We start from the raw sequence: 18,655 nt of genomic DNA on the forward strand, positions 1-18,655 counted from the left end.
AAAATATCATTCGTTAGAAGGTTCAATCGATGAAAAATTGATAATTATATACTTGGATGAAATATGATCGAGCGTGTGGGTGCAGTTTCGCGTAGGTTGAAAATTAAGAGAAAAGGAAAAATAAATTAACCGTGCGAGCGCGATGATGTCATTGCCCCGACAGGTTATGAGCAGTGCGCGCCGAGGATGTCAAGATGGCTGCCACGTACATCTGATCGGAGGTGTGTGCGCTCGGGAAATTTGACGCCGAACTGTGATAAAAGGGGCTGTCTTTTTCGAGTTGCTGACATGGTGACAGTGCGAAGTTAGTCGGTCTGTATCCATGAGCACCACTTTATACACCCTCGATGATAGTTTTTGTCGTCGCGGCCGCCGGCGGCTCGCATTGAACCATGTTCAGCAAAAAACTTCATGTAGACGTCAAAAAGTCAACACTGAAGATTCAGGATGTTAAAAAGGATAGCGCGACTCGGTTCAAGCATCTTAAAATTGTACTAGGTGAGCCTACGTTTCATTACCGTAACCGTTCTTTCTTATTGCTGTATGAATCAGCTAACGTTAATTCGTTGTGAAAATTAATCATGAACGAGGAGTTGCCAGTTAATGAATACGACGATAGTTAAAGGAGAGGGGCGGCAATTTTGTTAGTATTTGCCGCCTACACACCAGTTCCGAGATGGTTTTAATGCTGTCGTAGAACTTCTGGAATTTTTCCTCCCGAAAATAATGTCAAATAATTTTTCATTATTCTCCTTCTTATTTTGTACAGCTTTTGGTACCAACTGTTGTAATATCTTTGCTCCTTTTTTAATAACGTGATTTGTTCTTTTTAATTTTGTATGCTATAAAAGTAAAAATTAAATGAATAATTTTGAATAAATGTATTGATTATTGTATATTTTAAAATGATATCAGAGAAGGTTTATATAATTTTATGTTTTAAAATATATTAATAAATCGTTGAAGATTATTGAATCTTATTGTATAGTACTTTTTAAAAAGAGAATAATTTAGCTTGTATGTAGTTATAATGTGATGGTGTAGTGTTAAGTAGTAGTATCTAATCACCAAACCGCATGACCACAGTAACCAACCTATCGTGGCCTCCAATTTTAGCTAATGTTACATTATTATTATACATAGATAATATTATATGCTTAAATGTATAATCATCAACCAATAAAAACTTCTGTAGGTTGTTTATGAGTTAGGACGTTATTGAGAATACATAAATGATTATTGGAAAAAGAATTATACAAGTTGACATCAAGAACAGTATTATTATTTTTTTATTTCTTATACACATAATTCCCTATTTTTTAAAATGTAATTTTGCATTTATTCTGTGCTAGAAATAAATATTCCAACATATAGAAAATATAAATGCTTTCTACTATACTTTTATGTAATTTGTATAATTTAATTTTTTTTATTAAATAAAATAGAACTATATAACATTTTATAATTTTACAATTGTACTTATATCGAGAAAAATGATATTGACAGTGCAGATATGAGAACATAGAAGGAAAAAGGTTCTACTATATAAGTGTAAGTGTACAAGACCAGTGGTGATGTAATAGAGGTTCACAGCTCTCCCTATAAACTATAAACCAAACCTCTTGTGAAAGAAAAGTAGCTGTAATTTCTGACCTTTAGCTACAATTATTTATTAAGAATAATTGTCTTCTAGCATTTCTAAATTTATAGTTGTTGTAAATTTTATAATTAATATCGTAAACAAAATTTTTAAGAAAACTTTTTGTTCACTTTTTAATAATACAAAATAATGATTTTTTTAGTAAACTAAAAAACTATGTAATAATAATTAATATATACTTTACTATATATTAATTATTACTATTATTATTTTATAGAAAATGTGGATACTGATGAAGCAAAGGGGTTTTTTGAAGGCAACTTCAGTCATGTCTATTTTATTCTATATGATTGTTTTGTATCAGCTGAAACAAATCTGCGACAACGAGGTAAAAATATTTGCTGTTCCATGTATACTATATTTCATATTTTAACAATATACATCATAACTGCCTTGCATTGTAACGTAGATGTGACTGCAATTTCTGTCGACCAAATCATATAGTTTTATTTATAGAACTACAACTCTATTAAAAATATTAACTTATAATTATGTGTAATATCTGCAAAATGCTAATATTATCGTTATTTTACTATTTGCTTGTTTTTCTATTTTGCTGCCAGAACTTTCCTTCCACATTGGTGAGTAATAGACAGATGACAGAGTATATTCCTTGCATGTTGCAGTCTGCGTTCCATTAATCTGACCATTACATCTAATCTTACACAAGTATAATATCATTGTAATTGGTATATACACAAGAGCTCTATAGAACTAATGCTTTTTTCTTTTTCTTTTTTTTTTTCATCCATGAAATATTAAGCAAATGTTAGCTGGCCGAATATTGTACATTTAATAAATATTTCGTTTATAGTGCATAAAGCACATAGAGAGGAATTGGAACAGGTGTTGCAACTCTTGGAAAAAGTCTTAACACTTCTCCCTGAGCTTCTTAATAGAAGATGGCAATGTCATAGTCTAGCAAGGATTTTACAAAAGCTTTTACATCCTGGTAATAGTTGGAAACTCAGAAGAGAAGCTATAAGGTAAACATATACTTAATGATGTTGTTATGTAAGAAGTTTTGTACTTTTATATAATGTGTATTAAATTGTTTTTAGATACTTTATTTTGTGGTACCAAGCACTTGGTGAAAATGCTCCTGATCACATTCACCAAATGTTTGCAAGCTTGATACCAGGGTTTCCACCGCAACAGCCATCTCCTTATAAGTCTGAACGTAAGATAGATGGAAAGAAAGATAAACTTGTAAAAGTTATTGGTTGTGATGATAAAGATAAGAAGGAATTTTATGATACACAATTGTCACAAAGTACTTTTCATGATAATGGTTCAAACCAGTGTCCTGTCACTCCTGTTGACAGTGGACCTATTTTACCCCCACAAAGTGGGGAAAAGCCTCTTGATAATGAGACTGTTCGATTTTTAGAAGCATTACTTGAATTTATGGTTACTCAGGTATATCTACATATTTTGAAACAATGCAACTTGATATTACCAAAAAATGTACTAAGAAAACTACTATTTATTTCGTTTACAGGTTGTAAAGATAGAATGGAGAGATAAATCTTCAAGACAGCACAAGACTTTTCAATTTTTATTAGAACGTTTTAAAACTACGTATCTTCGTCATATTTGTCCTGAGTTTGATGAAAATTTTTCGTTGTACAAGCCGAATTTGGAGTTGCCTACGATGCGAAAACCAACGAATCAGAGTCAAGATAATTATGTATTGTGTAAAGTTGCTTTGATTAAGTGGATCGCTAGTTTTACCCATATCGCTAGAAAAGATGCTCGTGTCGCACATCTTTCGCATAGGTATTTTGTTACAAATAGTTTAGTATTTTTGCTGAACATTATAATGATTTTACATAAATTATGGCTAAAAAATTTCTATTTTAGCACAACTCCAAATGAAGAAAATACGGAACCAGAGCTTCGTCGAGTTTCCGTTACACAAAATAGTGCTGACTCAACTTTATTATCTCCCGAATCAACTGTGTCTCAACAAGAGAATCAAAATCAGGAAGATAGTAGTGTTTCAGCAGTTACTCTTGTTAGGGATGTTCTATATGGAAACAGGGATAACGTGAATTTCGTACACGAGCTATACAGACAAGCATTTTTGTTAGACTTTAATCATGCTGGTGCTATAAGAAAAGCTATAGCTGTTTATAAAGATTGGATCCAAATGAATGTAAAGTTTTAATTTATAATTCTTTGACACTATAATAATATGGCCAGTGATATTTACTTATTTTTACATTTTTAATTAGGAATTACCACCATTCATGTTAGAACCATTGGATAGTCATAAGGAAAGGGATTTCGAAGAAAATCCGAGAAAAGATCTAAGTGATATCGATAAAAGTCCTTCGGAAAGTTATCGTCAAACAAGATTGAGAAATGATTCTTACCTCGGTGCTATACACAGAGAAAATTTATTTATAAGAGCGGGGCTACAAAATGTTTTGCAAGTGTTCATTACACAAGCTTCCAACGTCTTCTTCTTAGAGAATTCTGGACCGAATGCATCTCTATCATTACTGGAAGAACAGACCGATAGTTGCAAAAGAGTTTTGAACGTATATCGATATGTTGTAATGAATTCTCGATTAGAACCGGGTACTTGGGAACAGTTGCTTAGGTAAATACCTTCAAAATCATACTTTTCTTTTTAAGTAACAACATTTTATTTCGCAAATTTGTAATATTAATTTTATTGTATACATATTTGCTAGAGTATTACTACAAATAACATCACTTGTTTTAAATGAAAAATCTTCTCGGCGCAAGATTCAAGAAAGCATTGGCGGTAAACTTGCCCCTGCCATATTTCAGACTTTAATAGTTACATGGATTAAAGCTAATTTAAATGTTGTTATTTCTACACAATTATGGGATCAGTTCCTGGAAGTGTTGACATCTTTAACACAGTGGGAAGAGTTAATTCGAGAATGGGCGGTAAGTTAAGTTAAAATGTTCATGTTCTGCATACATATTATGAAAAATTTAACATTTATATTATTTAATATTTTATTATTACTTTATAGAAAACATTGGATACTTTAACAAGGGTGCTTGCCAGGCATGTGTATAATTTGGATTTAAATGATTTGCCATTAGATAGATTGAGTGAACAAAAAACTAAAAAGCGTCGTGGTGTTGGAAGCCGGGCTGCTTCAACCGGAAGTGTTCAACCACCACGCAAAGGAAGTGTCGATCAAGATAATAATACCGTATCTAAAGAAAATGTTTCAGGTAAGAAATTTTTATATGATTTCTTATCTCTAACATTTAATTTATCATTTCGAAAGAAACTAGATATTTATTGTTAACAGACCACCCGATGCGAGACTTAAGGAAGGTACGACCACTTCCTCGTAGTGCAAGCGATAACACGATATACAATGGAAAAGCACGTACAAAACTTCATAGAAATCGCACACATACTGTACACAGTGGTATTCCTGGTAAGTGTGGCCTGCCAAATATCGAGTCTCAAGGTTCTTCCTCTTAAATTTTAGTTGGATAATCTTTCTCATTTGGTAGTGCCATCTATGTTGCTGATAATACGTGCAATTTATTTATAACGTTGTCTCTTACTTTTTTGCTTTGTCGCTGACACTTAGTTAAAAATAACTACTCTGGCGTCGACCAGACACTTGTCTCTCTTCATACATCTCTTTTTATTCTTTTAATACGCCTCTCATTCGCAATATCCTTTTTATTCGTGCTTTCTCCTAATTTTAGACGATAAAGCTCTATTTAAATTGATCCGGTATAAACAATTCTCTTAGTGGTTGTGGCTTATTTGGGTATTAAGTGTAAACAAATTTCCACGCGCGCAGTACTCCCCCTATCGATAGAGCAAGATATGGCACGACTACTGTCAAACGGTACTACTTCGTCGTCGACAACTGGTCGGAAAATGTTACCGAACAGGCGTGCTAAATCTTTGGATAGCATTGTAATAGTCGATAGCGAACCACCATCACCACGTTGTCCTTCTCCAACACCGAGCAGCGGAGTCGACAGTAACAAAGACAGTCCGATACAGATAGAAAACATTGACGGCAGTAGTATCGGTAAGTATATCGTTTGCTGCTGTTTAACATTTGCATCGAGATATGAGAACATCATTTTTAATTGCATAACAACGTGTGATCATTCTTATGATTTAAAATTATTTCTTATGTTTGTTTTTCTTTATTTATCGCACAGAAAATCATAAATATAAAACTAACAATGGAATATTTTATTACTTTGATAATGATAATAATAATAATGCATTATTCCATCCAACATGCTTTGCTTACCTTTTTGTAAATTAACGAAACTATGTATACGAGAAATAGCTTCTTTTTATAAAACAGAATTTGATATACTTTTGAAATAAATCTAGCAGTATATTGCATATTTCCATACGTTCCTAATACGTTTCTGTTTAGTTACTAATAAATTTTGAGTTTCGTTTCAATTGACGAGAAAACTTCTCAAAAGTATTTTAACTTTATTAAGAGTTTGTTTCATGTAATTCTATGATCATGAATAATTTATAGTAATTCTGTGATTGTATAATCAATTTGCAGATACGAATGATGCATCAGAAAGGAGATCTGTTATGGCAGGTGGTGGAGTTCGCGGATGGTTACCCGATGTTGCGGTCGTATTATGGCGTCGTATGCTATCAGCATTAGGGGATGTAAATAATATTCAAGACCCTACCCTTCATGGACAAGTTATGGATTACCTTGTTCAGCTTACACAAACACTTCTGAAAGTATGATGTTTTCTATTTTGTCATAATAATAATATGTCTTACATTGCATTATTACACGTTTTATATTGTTATTAACATTTCGTATATCGTTTAGATTCGCTTGAATCAAGGTGTGTCTGGTGACAACCAGGCAACTCCTCCAGCTCCAGAACTTATACCTCCACTTACAGTCATTGCTCCATGGTGTTTCAAGGTCAGTATTAATATATTATTTTGACATTGTTTTTACATTACTATTATTAATGTAATTATTTTCTAGGCAATACAACTTCCTAGTCAATATGAAGTTGGCAAATTGGCAGCATACCGTTTGATCTGTCTTCTAACAGTTCAACCACAAGATATTAATTTGCCAAAACAGCACTTAACTCTTTTTTATCGTGCGGTTCATAGCGGTATCGTTAGTAATGATAACAAAGTGTTACATGTATTGGTCAAGTATACCGGTCCTAGGTTGTTCAGTTTGAATCTTCCTGGATCTAGTCTTTTAATCTTGGATTATATTCATGCTGCTAATGTAATATTGAGCAATCAGGATATTCAGGTATTACAAAGATTTCACGGTATTTTATTATTATCATTATTAAATTGTACATTATAAACTAAATTGTAAATTATAGGCACCAAGAACTGAGGCTGTTTCGATTATCGGATCGTTACTATCTTTACCAGCTACTACAGTTAAATTACCTGTATTGCAACCTACTGCAAACGATATCGTAACCATGACATGTCCAGATGCAAAGGTATCAAAATGTAACAGTTATTTATTTGGCGTTAATATATCGAAAATACCTTAACAAAAATTGTTTTATTCTAGGAACATATAATTATGATACTTTTAAGAAGTTGTAGACGCGAACCAACCGGCATTGCAAGATGCGTAGCTGTTTCCAGCATTGCTATGTTTGTATACAGAGAATTGTGCTACAAAAATCAACATCCACGAATCCCAGAAGCTGTTACGGTTCTTCTTTTAGCACTTAAAGTAAGTTTGTCGAATTCATTGTGGGTTTTAAATCAAAAATAATTCCTGTGTTAATTTTCTTTAACGTGTAAGATAGTCTGCATGCTATAAAATATATGTAACTATCTTATAGCTATTTAATATTTTTTTATTTGGGTTATAGTTTTTAGTTAAGTAGTAAACACAATGTAATGTATTGTTAAACATAGTAGATATGTAATAATAGTAGTGAGAAATTCAGTGTCTCTTTCACTAAGTTTGATTGACAGCAGATGCAGGGAGCAGAACGTCGCAGAGCTGGTATCTGTTATCCACTAATGGATCAGGTAGTTTTTCTTAGATCAACTAACTTTTTGGACTCCTCATTACGTGTTGTTACAGTATTTACCTGTTGACTGATGTCTTCGTGTCTGTTTAAGGGTGTCATCGCCATTGCATGGTGTATTGCACGGTTGTGTGTGTAAAACGTCCAGTGATATTTCGATGTTTTTAATCTTATTATATCTTACATATTACAGTGGTTCATAGATGTGGGTTAAATATTTTGCTTTCTTCTTTCCCCGAAATTTGTCAACCCATGGAAAGATAATACTTAGAATCTTTAAGAAAAAAGATCAGATTTTTATAATAAATTAAATCAACTTGGGGAAAAGGAATCCTAACATCAAAGAACGACAACTATCCTATTTTATATGTTACCGATTAACTGTTCTATGCTATCCCTATAAAACTAATTAGAATGAAATCATAGATGAAGATTAAAATATAATATAAATACGATATTGTAGTTAACAATTTTTCTTTCTTATCTTATAGGCCACTCATGCTACTGTTGCTCAAGTGGCATGTGATTCTCTTTTGTTGTTATGTGATAAAGCAGATATTCTGCTAGAGCTGTATCCAAATGTGCCATGTAAAATAATTCAAGTAAGTTTTGCCATCAAATCAAAATTTACTAAATTTTGAAGTTTAATTGGTATATATATATAATTATTTTACTTGTAAACTTTAGATTTTATCGGAAACACTTGGATATATGAGCACTCGAGAAAGACGCGGTCCTTTGACGATATCAATGTTATTCTGTTTGGGCGAATGGGCTATGCACCTTGGTCCTTCCGTTCTGTTACGCGTTTTTCAAGGAAAACCTCTGTTAATGACTTTATTTACGGTTAGTAACATTATCAACAATTTTTTTTTAACACAAATTGAAATATTCATGATAATCATATAACATCAAAACATACTAAAAATATTGCAGGTTTTGGATAACATAGTACAAGATACAATCGATAAAGATGTATCACAAACAAATAAAAGTCATGAGGATGAAGATGATGATTTTGATCCTGATATTACTTTAGATAACTTAGCTGACGATATTTGCGCAAAATCACCCCGTCGAGGCAATACTCAGTCCGTTCAGTTAGCAGCAAAGATGGTAGGATATCATTGAAATATTTTTTCTTACAGACATAAATTTAAATTTCAATATTTCTTCTTAGGTAATGATGCATTTAATAAATCATTTGGGACATTTTCCAATGGGTATTGGAGCTGCACGTTTATCTTCGTTAGTTGTCGAACTAGATGATGTACCAGGAATCGATGGGGATGAGCTATCTTCTGCAATTTTTCATGCGCCAAATATACAACTGTTGATGTTGTCAAATTCCGTAATAATGTCTCTTGTTGAACTGGCAGCATTAGATGCACCCGGCGGAGGTGTTACAGCTGGATTAACAACAGCACCATCATTAGTCAGGGTATTATTGCGAGATTTAGCAGGGAAAGCATCCTGGGATAGCTCTATTTTATACAGTCAACCGTGTGTTGAAGACGATGTGCCGATTGCATTTACAAAACATGGTAATAAAATTATTCGTTAATATTTCAATTTTATTATATATTAAATATCTTCAGTTATAATATTCATTAACATTTTTAGTTGAATGGAAAGCAAAAGTACATGGAGACGATTTGAGCAGTGTTATAACATCTCAAACATGTACACCTCGACATACGATAAGACATCGTGAGCCACATATATTGCCTACATTTGCAAATGCCGCGAGTGATATGGACAATTTAGATGATGTAATACTTTAGTACTTTAAAACATTAATCTGTATCATTAATACTCATTTTATATTAACTTTATATTTTTATTTTTAGCTCTTACAATACATAGGACATACAAGTCCGGAAGTATTAACTAATCCAGAAATTGCACTTAATGCGCCTGCTAATCCACCACAAGGTCAATATCTTGAGAGTGAAACCATTGCCACAATTCTCAACCAGAGAAACGCTGAGCAAGAGCATATCAATAATTGGAGTCAGCACATTAGGTATGCTATATTAAAAGATACAATATTAAATTTATTCATATCATTGGAATATCTTTTCCAGCATGTGTGCGTCAGCAATAAGCCCACCATCGTGTCGTCCACCTCCAGCACCGTTTCATCACTGCCGTCTTTTGTTTTCGCACTTGGGTTTATCCGGTTGGGAACAACGTAGAAAATTGCATTTATTATCCAAAAACGAAAAACTTTTACGCGAATTACGAAATCTCGATAGTCAACGATCTAGAGAAACGCATAAAATAGCCGTAATTTATGTCAGCCAGGGACAAGAAGACAAAAACTCCATATTAAGTAATGTCACTGCTAGCAAAGAATATGAAAGCTTTATTGCTAGATTGGCTTGGGAGGTCGAACTTGAATCACATACAGGCTTTCTTGGAGGCCTTGTACCTGGAAAAGCATCTGGTGTTACAGCACCTTATTTTGCAACATCTTTCACTGAAATCCTTTTTCATGTAGCAACAAGAATGCCTTCTGATAGTCCCGAAAGTTTGTTGCAAAAAGTAAGTGTTAGTTATTCACGAAAAAAGTATATTAAGATGAGAGACTTAAAGTAAAATTATTTCAGACACGGCATCTCGGTAACGATGAGATTCACATAGTTTGGTCAGAACATTGGAGAGATTATCGTCGGGATATTATACCAACTGAATTTTGTGATGTTTTAATAGTAATTTATCCGTTACATAATAAATTATATAGAATCCAAATTTCTCGAAAACCAGAAATTCCGTTTTTTGGACCCCTGTTTGATGAGTGTATCGTTGAAGATAAAGTTTTACCTGGGTTAGTGAGAACAACAGCATTGGCGGCAAGTAGGGCGAAACGATCAACCCTTACATTATATCAACATTAGTAAGTGTGCCATTTTGATTATTTCTGTTTAATAATTGTACTTAATGATTAATACAAAATACTTTAGTTATGAAGAGAGAGCGAGGTCTATCGATACTGTTATGAGGAATCACAAGGAAGCTACTACATTTGAAGAATTTACAGCCAATGTATATTCACCCGTACAGCCGCCAAGTCCGTTTAGTGGGACTTCTTCAGTATCTGGTTAGTTTGTATATGTTAGTAAGAAAAGAACAAAATCTTTTTTAACTTTTTACCATTTTCTTCTTTGATTTCAAAATAGTTGCAATTAAATTCTGTACATAGTTCTTGTTTTATAGCAATTATGAAATAGATTATTTTTATTCGTTTTCCATAGAAGCAGTGAGCGACTCATAGGAATTAAACTATTTTTAATAGATTTTGCACGAGTTTAGGTATCAGTTATTATTATTATTTTTATCGATATCACACTGTCAGGATCTACAACAAGCGTGCAATCCACAGCATCGTCAAACCTCGCAGCAGCGCTTATAGATTCACATCAGGGCCGATCGGGACTGCGAAGTTCTTCGGCAGCGAGCAGTGATAACCGCGCGAATAGAGGTGACTAATTCAGTCCACTAACCCCCACCCACCTTGTAACACCACCCAACAAGGTAGTATTATAATTTATTTATTTTTTTCTTTGCTGTTTTTCCAATGTTTTTTCGTCTCTATAAAGTGTATCCTGTTTATTTCTCTCTTTTGATAGATTACCTGGTAGTGAATTTATATGTTATAATATGTTGATAATTATGCAAACTTATACACCATTTTTAAGTTTCATCCAGTGAACTCCAATCTATCTTTACTTACATAAAAAAATAATAATAAATTTATATAGACACTTTTATGATTTATGATGACATTACACATTTTGTTAATATTTACAAAAAAGTATATATATATATGCAAACATCTGTGTATTGGTATATATATATATACACTTTCTTTCCTCTAAAAAAAAAAAGAAACAAGGCTGAAGATAAATATATTCCAACTATTATTTGTTTAATATTCACATGTCTCTTAACTATATTTTTGTTTAACAGTCTTACACAATCTATTCAGAGGTAAAATCTCCTTTTTACATGCATATTAGACATAGCTCAAGACATACTTTAAAACATTCATGTCATATTACATGTGTCATTTTATTAATGGTGCTTTATAGATTGAAAATACTGTACAATACTATGCATATACTTTTCTAAATAAATGATACATAGTAGACTTTTTTCTTAAATTTTTGTGTATTACAGTTGTTAATATTAATGAATACAAATTTATAAAAGCATCTATAACTTGAAATAGTTTTAAGATAATATATGTATGTATAGTATTGCACATTGCAAGTAGTTGTCTGCAACTCATATAGTTGTAAATAAATGTGCCTATTTGTAAATGTAGGCAGTCATGTCTCTATCACAACCTAAAAGTTAAATGTAAAATATGTCACTTCATAAAAATGATGCAAACAATTCAACACTTAAATTTTCTAACTTCATTTTATAAAATTTTGTTTACATGCAAATAAAAAATAAAAGTAGAATTTTTTTACATAATTCTATATGCATAATTAGCATAGACTAATTTTTAATTATATATTACTTGTTTTTTAGCAAATTGCACGTAAATTTTTGCCATTAATACATATGCATACATGACAAAAACTGTCATTGCAATTATTATAATACATGTATTTATTTCCTACATGATTTCTAATTGAAAGTGCACAACTCCAATCAAAACAACTTTTTAAATTTTATTTCCAGTTTCTGATGGAAGCAGGGTATGGTTTAGTAATGATACTCCAGAAAGCACAGCACTTCATGGAATATCTCCCAGACCCGTAAAAAAGATGTCGTTCAAAACTGGACCGAAACAGAGAGCAAACACTCAACCCACGCCTCCAGATAGTCCAAGATATAAATAAGAAGTTTTGTACTAATACCATAAAGAAAAAAACATTTTTTGCACAAATGGTTGTTTGGGCATATCCTAGATATTATTATCTAAAAGAATTCTTTAAGATGCTATATGTTACAATAACATAAAATAACTAGCCCACAATTTCTGTGCATTGAAAGGTAGTAGATGCATAAGCGATGTAATGGTAGATTCAATGATCCACCATCTTTAAAATGAAGAAAGAACAATTTTTAAACAGTGGGCGTCAAACATCCGATTAGTCTTAGCGTTTTCTGTTTTCCGTCCTTAGGTTTAATTTTTATATTAAATGTACAGATCGTTGTTTATTTGTTGCAACGTGAATATTAATTTATTGGGACGTAAATATATGAGAAGATTTAACGGATTATAGGTAATACAATAGTAACTAAATATTTGTTATATACACTAGAGTCACATGACAGCTATTTTCATTGTACAGTACTTTCTTAAGATCAGTTTATCCTTGTACTTGAATAGGTAAGCTTAAATAATTAATATCGATTAAAGCTTCTATCTTAATTTATTTCAAAGATAACGAGCTCCTCGATGTTATATATATATATATACATGCCTTCATAAAAAGAATTATTTTATTTCTTGTAATGTAATGAGGTGATAAAAGGACGAACATGATTACCATAATCACAGGACGCGTCTATATGAGTGTTGAAATAAGAATCAAATGTTATTTTTTAACAACAAAGTTTTACTAATCAATGTCATGTCTCTTAGATACTGTAATAAGTTATAACTTCATTTGTTTGATGTTGGTCCGATCTCGGCTTGCATTGTCGAAGGACAATAATTTAATGGAGTCTTTTAAAAAATCTGTTCATATGTTACATTCCATACAAACAATCGTTTCTATATGCTATTCATTGTCCATAATTTGAGTGAAATTTTCAATATGTCTCCATGGATGGTTAAAGCATTCCACATACGTTTTGTGTAATCAAATTTGACAACCAGAGCTCTTCTTGTAACACATCAAACACACAAGAGAATTGTTTAAGATGAATGAAACGTAGAATGAAAATTCACATGAAGAATAGTTTTTGTTGTCATACCATAGGTACACATACTTGGTGCTTTACAATACGTAAAATAGAAGTATTTTAAATACTGTGTCAAAACGTGTTATTTCTGAGTAACAATAATAAAACTGAAACAATATTTGAAAAGATAAAACAGAAGAGAATTGAAGTGAAATGAAATTGAGAAAAGTATTGCAAGTATACAGAGCAAAAACAGAATGTGAATTTGTTTGCTTCAGAAAGAATTCATCTTGTACACAGTGATAATAATCAAAGTATTAATACCATTCGTCGCAATTGAATATATAAACGGAATTTTAGAAGAGAAATTATATTGTATTGTGGTGAATATATTCAATATGGTATTCAGGTGTTGAGATTGTAATAAATATACATTTCGAGTTTTTTGACCATTTTGAGGATTATCAGAAGAATCGCATTCGAATGTGTAGGTATTTAGCAACGAAGTTGTAGGTAAATAATAATTACCGATACGCAGACCATGGCCAAAGCAGCATTATTTTTTCACTAATTTATAACGAAGTAGATTGAGAGAAGAAAAGCAGTGTGTATATGTATTGTACATAAATTGTTAAGTACGTGAATGACGTTGGAGTCATTGAACGGGAAAATTATTCTCTGCGAAACATTGTATCGCTATATTATTGAACGAAAAAGAATGAAAAATATTGGTCTATATATATGTGCGTATTATACATATATATATATATATACATACAAAGAAGAGGGAAAAAATGAACTTATTACAGTCTTGCGTAAGAATGCTTTTACAAATCGTATTTAAACATTGTACTTAATTAACTATCTTTATTAGTATCATTATAACAATCGCTCGCTATTATTTATGTTATAAATATACAAATTGCTGTTAACATTATTAGCACAGCACCAAACTATTTTTCTTACTGGATAATTACGCTTGTAACATTTTCAGAATTAAATTTTAACAATGATAAGCTGTGAGAAACATTGAAAAGAGTCATTGAAACATTTCCATGAGAGATAACAATGCGAATGGTTGTTCTGTTAGTAACATTGAGAGCTTGAATTTATATTACTAAAAACAAGTTATTTTGATCTTTCCAATTTGTTTGTTACTTTTTCTTTTTACAAATTGACATGATCAAATCTGTCTATGTGTATAAAAAAAGAAAAAAAAAATACTAAAAAACATTTAAAGATATTTAATTGTTTACGCAAGATAATCTGCATTATACCAATTTTACCGCATCTCTTTACTTGTATGAGAGTGTCTTACACTTTATTTTTCAACTATTTAAAAATGGAGGATATGTACAAAAGGTACGAGTTTACAATTCGTCACTTCTATATCGATGTAAAACAGAGTTAATATATATATCTATATATATATACATACAATTATTATTTTATACAACATTGAGAGGAATACTATATGTTAACCTCTGATTCAAACTTTTTGCCAAAAAATAGAATCGCGTAGATACTTTCTTGTTCATGTGAATTAAACAGTGAAGGAAAAAAAAGATTGCAATTGTTTCGAATCATTAGTCTAATGGGGGCATCGTTGAGATATTTATGGCAACTAGAATTTTGTAGCGCCATTTTGCGGCTCCTCGAGTAACGAATAGAATTTCTGAAATTTTTCATAAAATTACGATGCTGTACAATCCTGTATTATGAAATTGCAATTCTGTAAGAACGTTTATAGAATTTGTAGCAATATAGAACAGGTAGTAATTGAGTAGAAGAAAAATGAAATTATGTATTTGCATTCATATGAACACGTTAGGCAATCTTTTTTTTTCTCGTAGAAACGTCATTCGGAATTGACTTAATGCGTTATTCCCCTGTAACTGAAATTCGTTATCCAAAGATTTCTCTGACATCGTACTGATTGTACACATTTCTGCGATGGAATGTACATTTTATTGCACAATAAAATTATGATGATTGATTTCAAGGAATTGCAAATAATTTCGTGAAAGAAGTTCGATAATTATTTATAAAACAGATTATTTCAAGATTTCAATGATTTTGAGATATAGTGTCAATCAAGTCTAATTTGATCTCTTATATAAACCAAACATAACTCTAATTTATTCCAAATCTTCGAAATACGAAATATAATATTACAAATATTTTATAGGTTCATATATAAAACAATACAATTATTTAATACATAAAATGTGTATATATTATAGGTTATATATATGATATATATATACACAAAATTACTGACTATTTTAATCTTAAAAATGTATCTCAACATTTATTTAGGTGAATGGTTTTGTAAATAATTATCAAAAATTGGACAATTTAATTTTTAGTGATATCAAATTTGAAGTTAAGAAAGAATTTAAATTTTGTAACTACGCTCTTTTTAGTTCCAAATGCTTGACAATAGAGGGCAATTAGTGAATCATTTCGTAAAATGGCTGCCATCAGGTGTAGGGTTTATTTATAAAGTGAAAAATTATTGAAGTCGTTCATTTTTAAGTAATCAAAAATTATCTTTGTGCTTTCCGATAATAAAGTCCCGTGAATAATCCTCGAGATGCATAAATATTAGTTAAGTATTTTTATATCGGCGAAATTTTTCGAATGTAGTCGTAATCGCTACTGTGTGACGAGACTTAAACTAAGTGCGGAAGTATAAAAAAAAGCGTATGTGAAGCTGTCAAAGGTACTTATGTCAATTTGTCCATAACTATAAGCGTTGATGAATGTCTGAGAGTGATATTTACGACTCGGCGGACGAATATACAAGCCTAATGGACGGTCACGTCGCGGAATCTCGCACGGACGATTTGGGCTTGGTCACTGGTCGAAAAAGGCGTTCTCGTATTAGTAACGAAGAGGTATTTTATTTTATTCTGTGGTACTTATACAGGTTGAGTTATCTACATAGATAACTTAAAAGAACTCAAAAAATATATATTGTATGATATGTACGAATTATAGGTTGAAAATGGTATTCCTGAAGTCCATGTTCAGACACCAGGTATATCAAATAATGCAAGTTCAGGTAGGAGAGGTACTTCAGGCAATAGTGGCCAGGGTAGATCTAGAAATTATAGAGATGAAGAGGAAGAGGAATTAAAGTATGGAGCAGCACATGTCATTAAATTATTTGTGCCTGTATCCCTTTGTATGTTAGTTGTAGTTGCCACAATTAGCTCTATAAACTTCTATACAACCAAAGGAATGTATTTGTAAGTATACTTTGAAGTCTTTTGTATATTGTTTGTATAAGATGATAGTTGTGTTTTATGATTGTATTATTGCTTTTAGAGTATACACTCCGTTTCATGAAGACAGTGCTGACACAAGTACCAAGGCTTGGCAAGCAGTTGCTAACTCTTTGATACTCATGAGTGTCATTGTATTTATGACTGTGATACTTATTGTCCTATACAAATACAAATTTTACAAAGTAATCCATGGATGGTTGATAATAAGTTCCTTATTGTTGTTATCTATGTTTTCCATGTTATATTGCGAGTGAGTATTGTCATTTTACTAACTACTTTTTGTGGTCTTAACATTTTTAAAAAATGTCTTTTGTAGGCAAGTATTAAAAGCATACAACATTCCAATGGATTTGTTTACATTAGGCTTAGTTCTGTGGAATTTTGGAGTAGTTGGAATGATATGTATACATTGGCAAGGTCCCTTGCAATTACAGCAAGCATATCTTATTTTTATCTCTGCTCTAATGGCGCTTGTTTTTATCAAATATTTGCCAGAATGGACAGCATGGGTTGTACTAGGTGTTATCAGCATTTGGGGTAAAATAGATTTGTTATTAAAAAGTACAAACGCATTGCATATGAAATACACGTATGTTTTTATAATTTTCCATCCAGATTTAATTGCTGTGTTAACACCAAAAGGACCTCTAAGAATACTTGTTGAGACCGCACAAGAGCGAAATGAGTCTATTTTTCCTGCATTGATTTATTCTTCTACAATTATGTACACAGCCACGATGACTTACGCTGGTTATGTACAAACCGCAACGATGACTACCAGCGACAATGCTACTGGTGACAGCACGACATATACAATGCGTGATCAAGCAGATAATCAAAACAATCCTGCATCGGGAGATGCAGAAGAGAGTGGGTTTACTCCTGAATGGATAGATACACATGGTAGCAAATAAACTACTAGTGTATTACCTATTCAGTTATTGTAACTTGATGTAATATTTTATTATCAGGTGATCGAGGAGCGAGGCGAGCGCAAGAAGTACGTGAAAACACTTTATCCCTAACAGAAAGATCAAGGCAACAAGATAATCGCGTTGCGCGTGAATCACAAGGGCAGCAAATTGCAATTACCGAAGAAGAACGAGGTGTGAAATTAGGTCTTGGTGATTTTATATTCTACAGTGTTTTAGTTGGGAAAGCTTCCAGTTATGGCGATTGGAACACCACGTTGGCTTGTTTCGTTGCTATTCTTATTGTACGTGTTTTGTAATTTATATTTTATATTAAAATAGTAAAAGTTTTATTGCGAACATTTTTATTTCCAGGGGCTTTGCTTGACGCTATTGTTACTGGCTATATTCAAGAAGGCATTGCCCGCATTACCAATCTCTGTTACGTTCGGTTTAACATTTTATTTCGCCACAAGGGTAATTGTTGCGCCGTTTGCGGATAATTTAGCGAGCGAGCAAGTGTTCATTTAACTGTAGGTATGATAAGCATAATATTCATAATTTATTACAAAAGGATAGTGCCTATTCATATATTGATCGTTTAGCTTTTGTATTTCGTTTAAATTTGACGTTCGTAATTTGTCATTTACAAACTTATACCACGGATATATTAATCGTCTCATGACATGGTACAAATCAAGATGAAAATGTACATTATAAGAAACTGGATGAACCAGTATTTTTTAATAATAAGTATTCGTTGAACAATCACATCGGATAGAAATCTAGTGTCTCAGAAAATGCTCAAAATATAAATTTACATTTGTAAAACAAGTAACAAAAATAATAAATAATGATTGTATTTATCTGACTTTATCTTAAAACAC

At 31.8% G+C, this 18,655-nt stretch overlaps 2 protein-coding genes across 10 annotated transcripts; both read left to right on the forward strand.

The window, feature by feature from the left end:
• The first annotated feature begins 70 nt into the window (after window positions 1–70).
• On the forward strand, window positions 71–15,566 carry LOC122567830 (probable Rho GTPase-activating protein CG5521). Of its 8 annotated transcripts, none has more exons than XM_043726881.1 (29): window positions 75–498; window positions 1,878–1,988; window positions 2,224–2,241; window positions 2,475–2,646; window positions 2,722–3,079; window positions 3,162–3,439; window positions 3,524–3,818; window positions 3,898–4,268; window positions 4,363–4,585; window positions 4,675–4,882; window positions 4,963–5,094; window positions 5,473–5,709; window positions 6,214–6,404; window positions 6,499–6,597; window positions 6,664–6,948; window positions 7,025–7,150; window positions 7,225–7,392; window positions 7,641–7,697; window positions 8,188–8,298; window positions 8,384–8,542; window positions 8,633–8,812; window positions 8,877–9,240; window positions 9,320–9,468; window positions 9,547–9,722; window positions 9,784–10,243; window positions 10,309–10,595; window positions 10,663–10,799; window positions 11,055–11,180; window positions 12,392–15,566. In XM_043726881.1, exons 1-29 carry the CDS (start codon window positions 393–395, stop codon window positions 12,550–12,552), a joined length of 5,745 nt encoding a protein of 1,914 aa, XP_043582816.1. In that variant the 5' UTR covers window positions 75–392; the 3' UTR covers window positions 12,553–15,566. The 8 variants fall into 8 exon arrangements, with proteins under 8 accessions (XP_043582824.1, XP_043582823.1, XP_043582816.1 ...); XM_043726882.1 differs by having other exon boundaries at window positions 7,644–7,697; XM_043726886.1 differs by having other exon boundaries at window positions 11,055–11,233; window positions 12,392–12,599.
• A 455-nt stretch (window positions 15,567–16,021) lies between these two features.
• On the forward strand, window positions 16,022–18,639 carry LOC122567833 (presenilin-1). Of its 2 annotated transcripts, none has more exons than XM_043726896.1 (7): window positions 16,022–16,464; window positions 16,568–16,818; window positions 16,898–17,107; window positions 17,174–17,394; window positions 17,473–17,760; window positions 17,829–18,073; window positions 18,144–18,639. In XM_043726896.1, exons 1-7 carry the CDS (start codon window positions 16,330–16,332, stop codon window positions 18,297–18,299), a joined length of 1,506 nt encoding a protein of 501 aa, XP_043582831.1. In that variant the 5' UTR covers window positions 16,022–16,329; the 3' UTR covers window positions 18,300–18,639. The 2 variants fall into 2 exon arrangements, with proteins under 2 accessions (XP_043582831.1, XP_043582832.1); XM_043726897.1 differs by having other exon boundaries at window positions 17,473–17,727.
• The last annotated feature ends 16 nt before the right edge of the window (window positions 18,640–18,655 follow it).

This window comes from Bombus pyrosoma, linkage group LG5 (assembly GCF_014825855.1).
Source record: "Bombus pyrosoma isolate SC7728 linkage group LG5, ASM1482585v1, whole genome shotgun sequence".
NCBI lineage: Eukaryota > Metazoa > Arthropoda > Insecta > Hymenoptera > Apidae > Bombus > Bombus pyrosoma.

Excerpts from the sequence above, each read along its gene's own strand:
- LOC122567830 (XM_043726881.1), top strand. The coding sequence starts at position 393 with ATGTTCAGCAAAAAACTTCATGTAGACGTCAAAAAGTCAACACTGAAG. Across the intron at positions 499-1,877 it reads GCATCTTAAAATTGTACTAG|AAAATGTGGATACTGATGAA; the intron begins GTGAGCCTACGT and ends ATTATTTTATAG. Across the intron at positions 11,181-12,391 it reads TGATAACCGCGCGAATAGAG|TTTCTGATGGAAGCAGGGTA; the intron begins GTGACTAATTCA and ends TTTTATTTCCAG.
- LOC122567833 (XM_043726896.1), top strand. The coding sequence starts at position 16,330 with ATGTCTGAGAGTGATATTTACGACTCGGCGGACGAATATACAAGCCTA. Across the intron at positions 16,819-16,897 it reads ACAACCAAAGGAATGTATTT|AGTATACACTCCGTTTCATG; the intron begins GTAAGTATACTT and ends TATTGCTTTTAG. Across the intron at positions 17,761-17,828 it reads TGAATGGATAGATACACATG|GTGATCGAGGAGCGAGGCGA; the intron begins GTAGCAAATAAA and ends TTTTATTATCAG.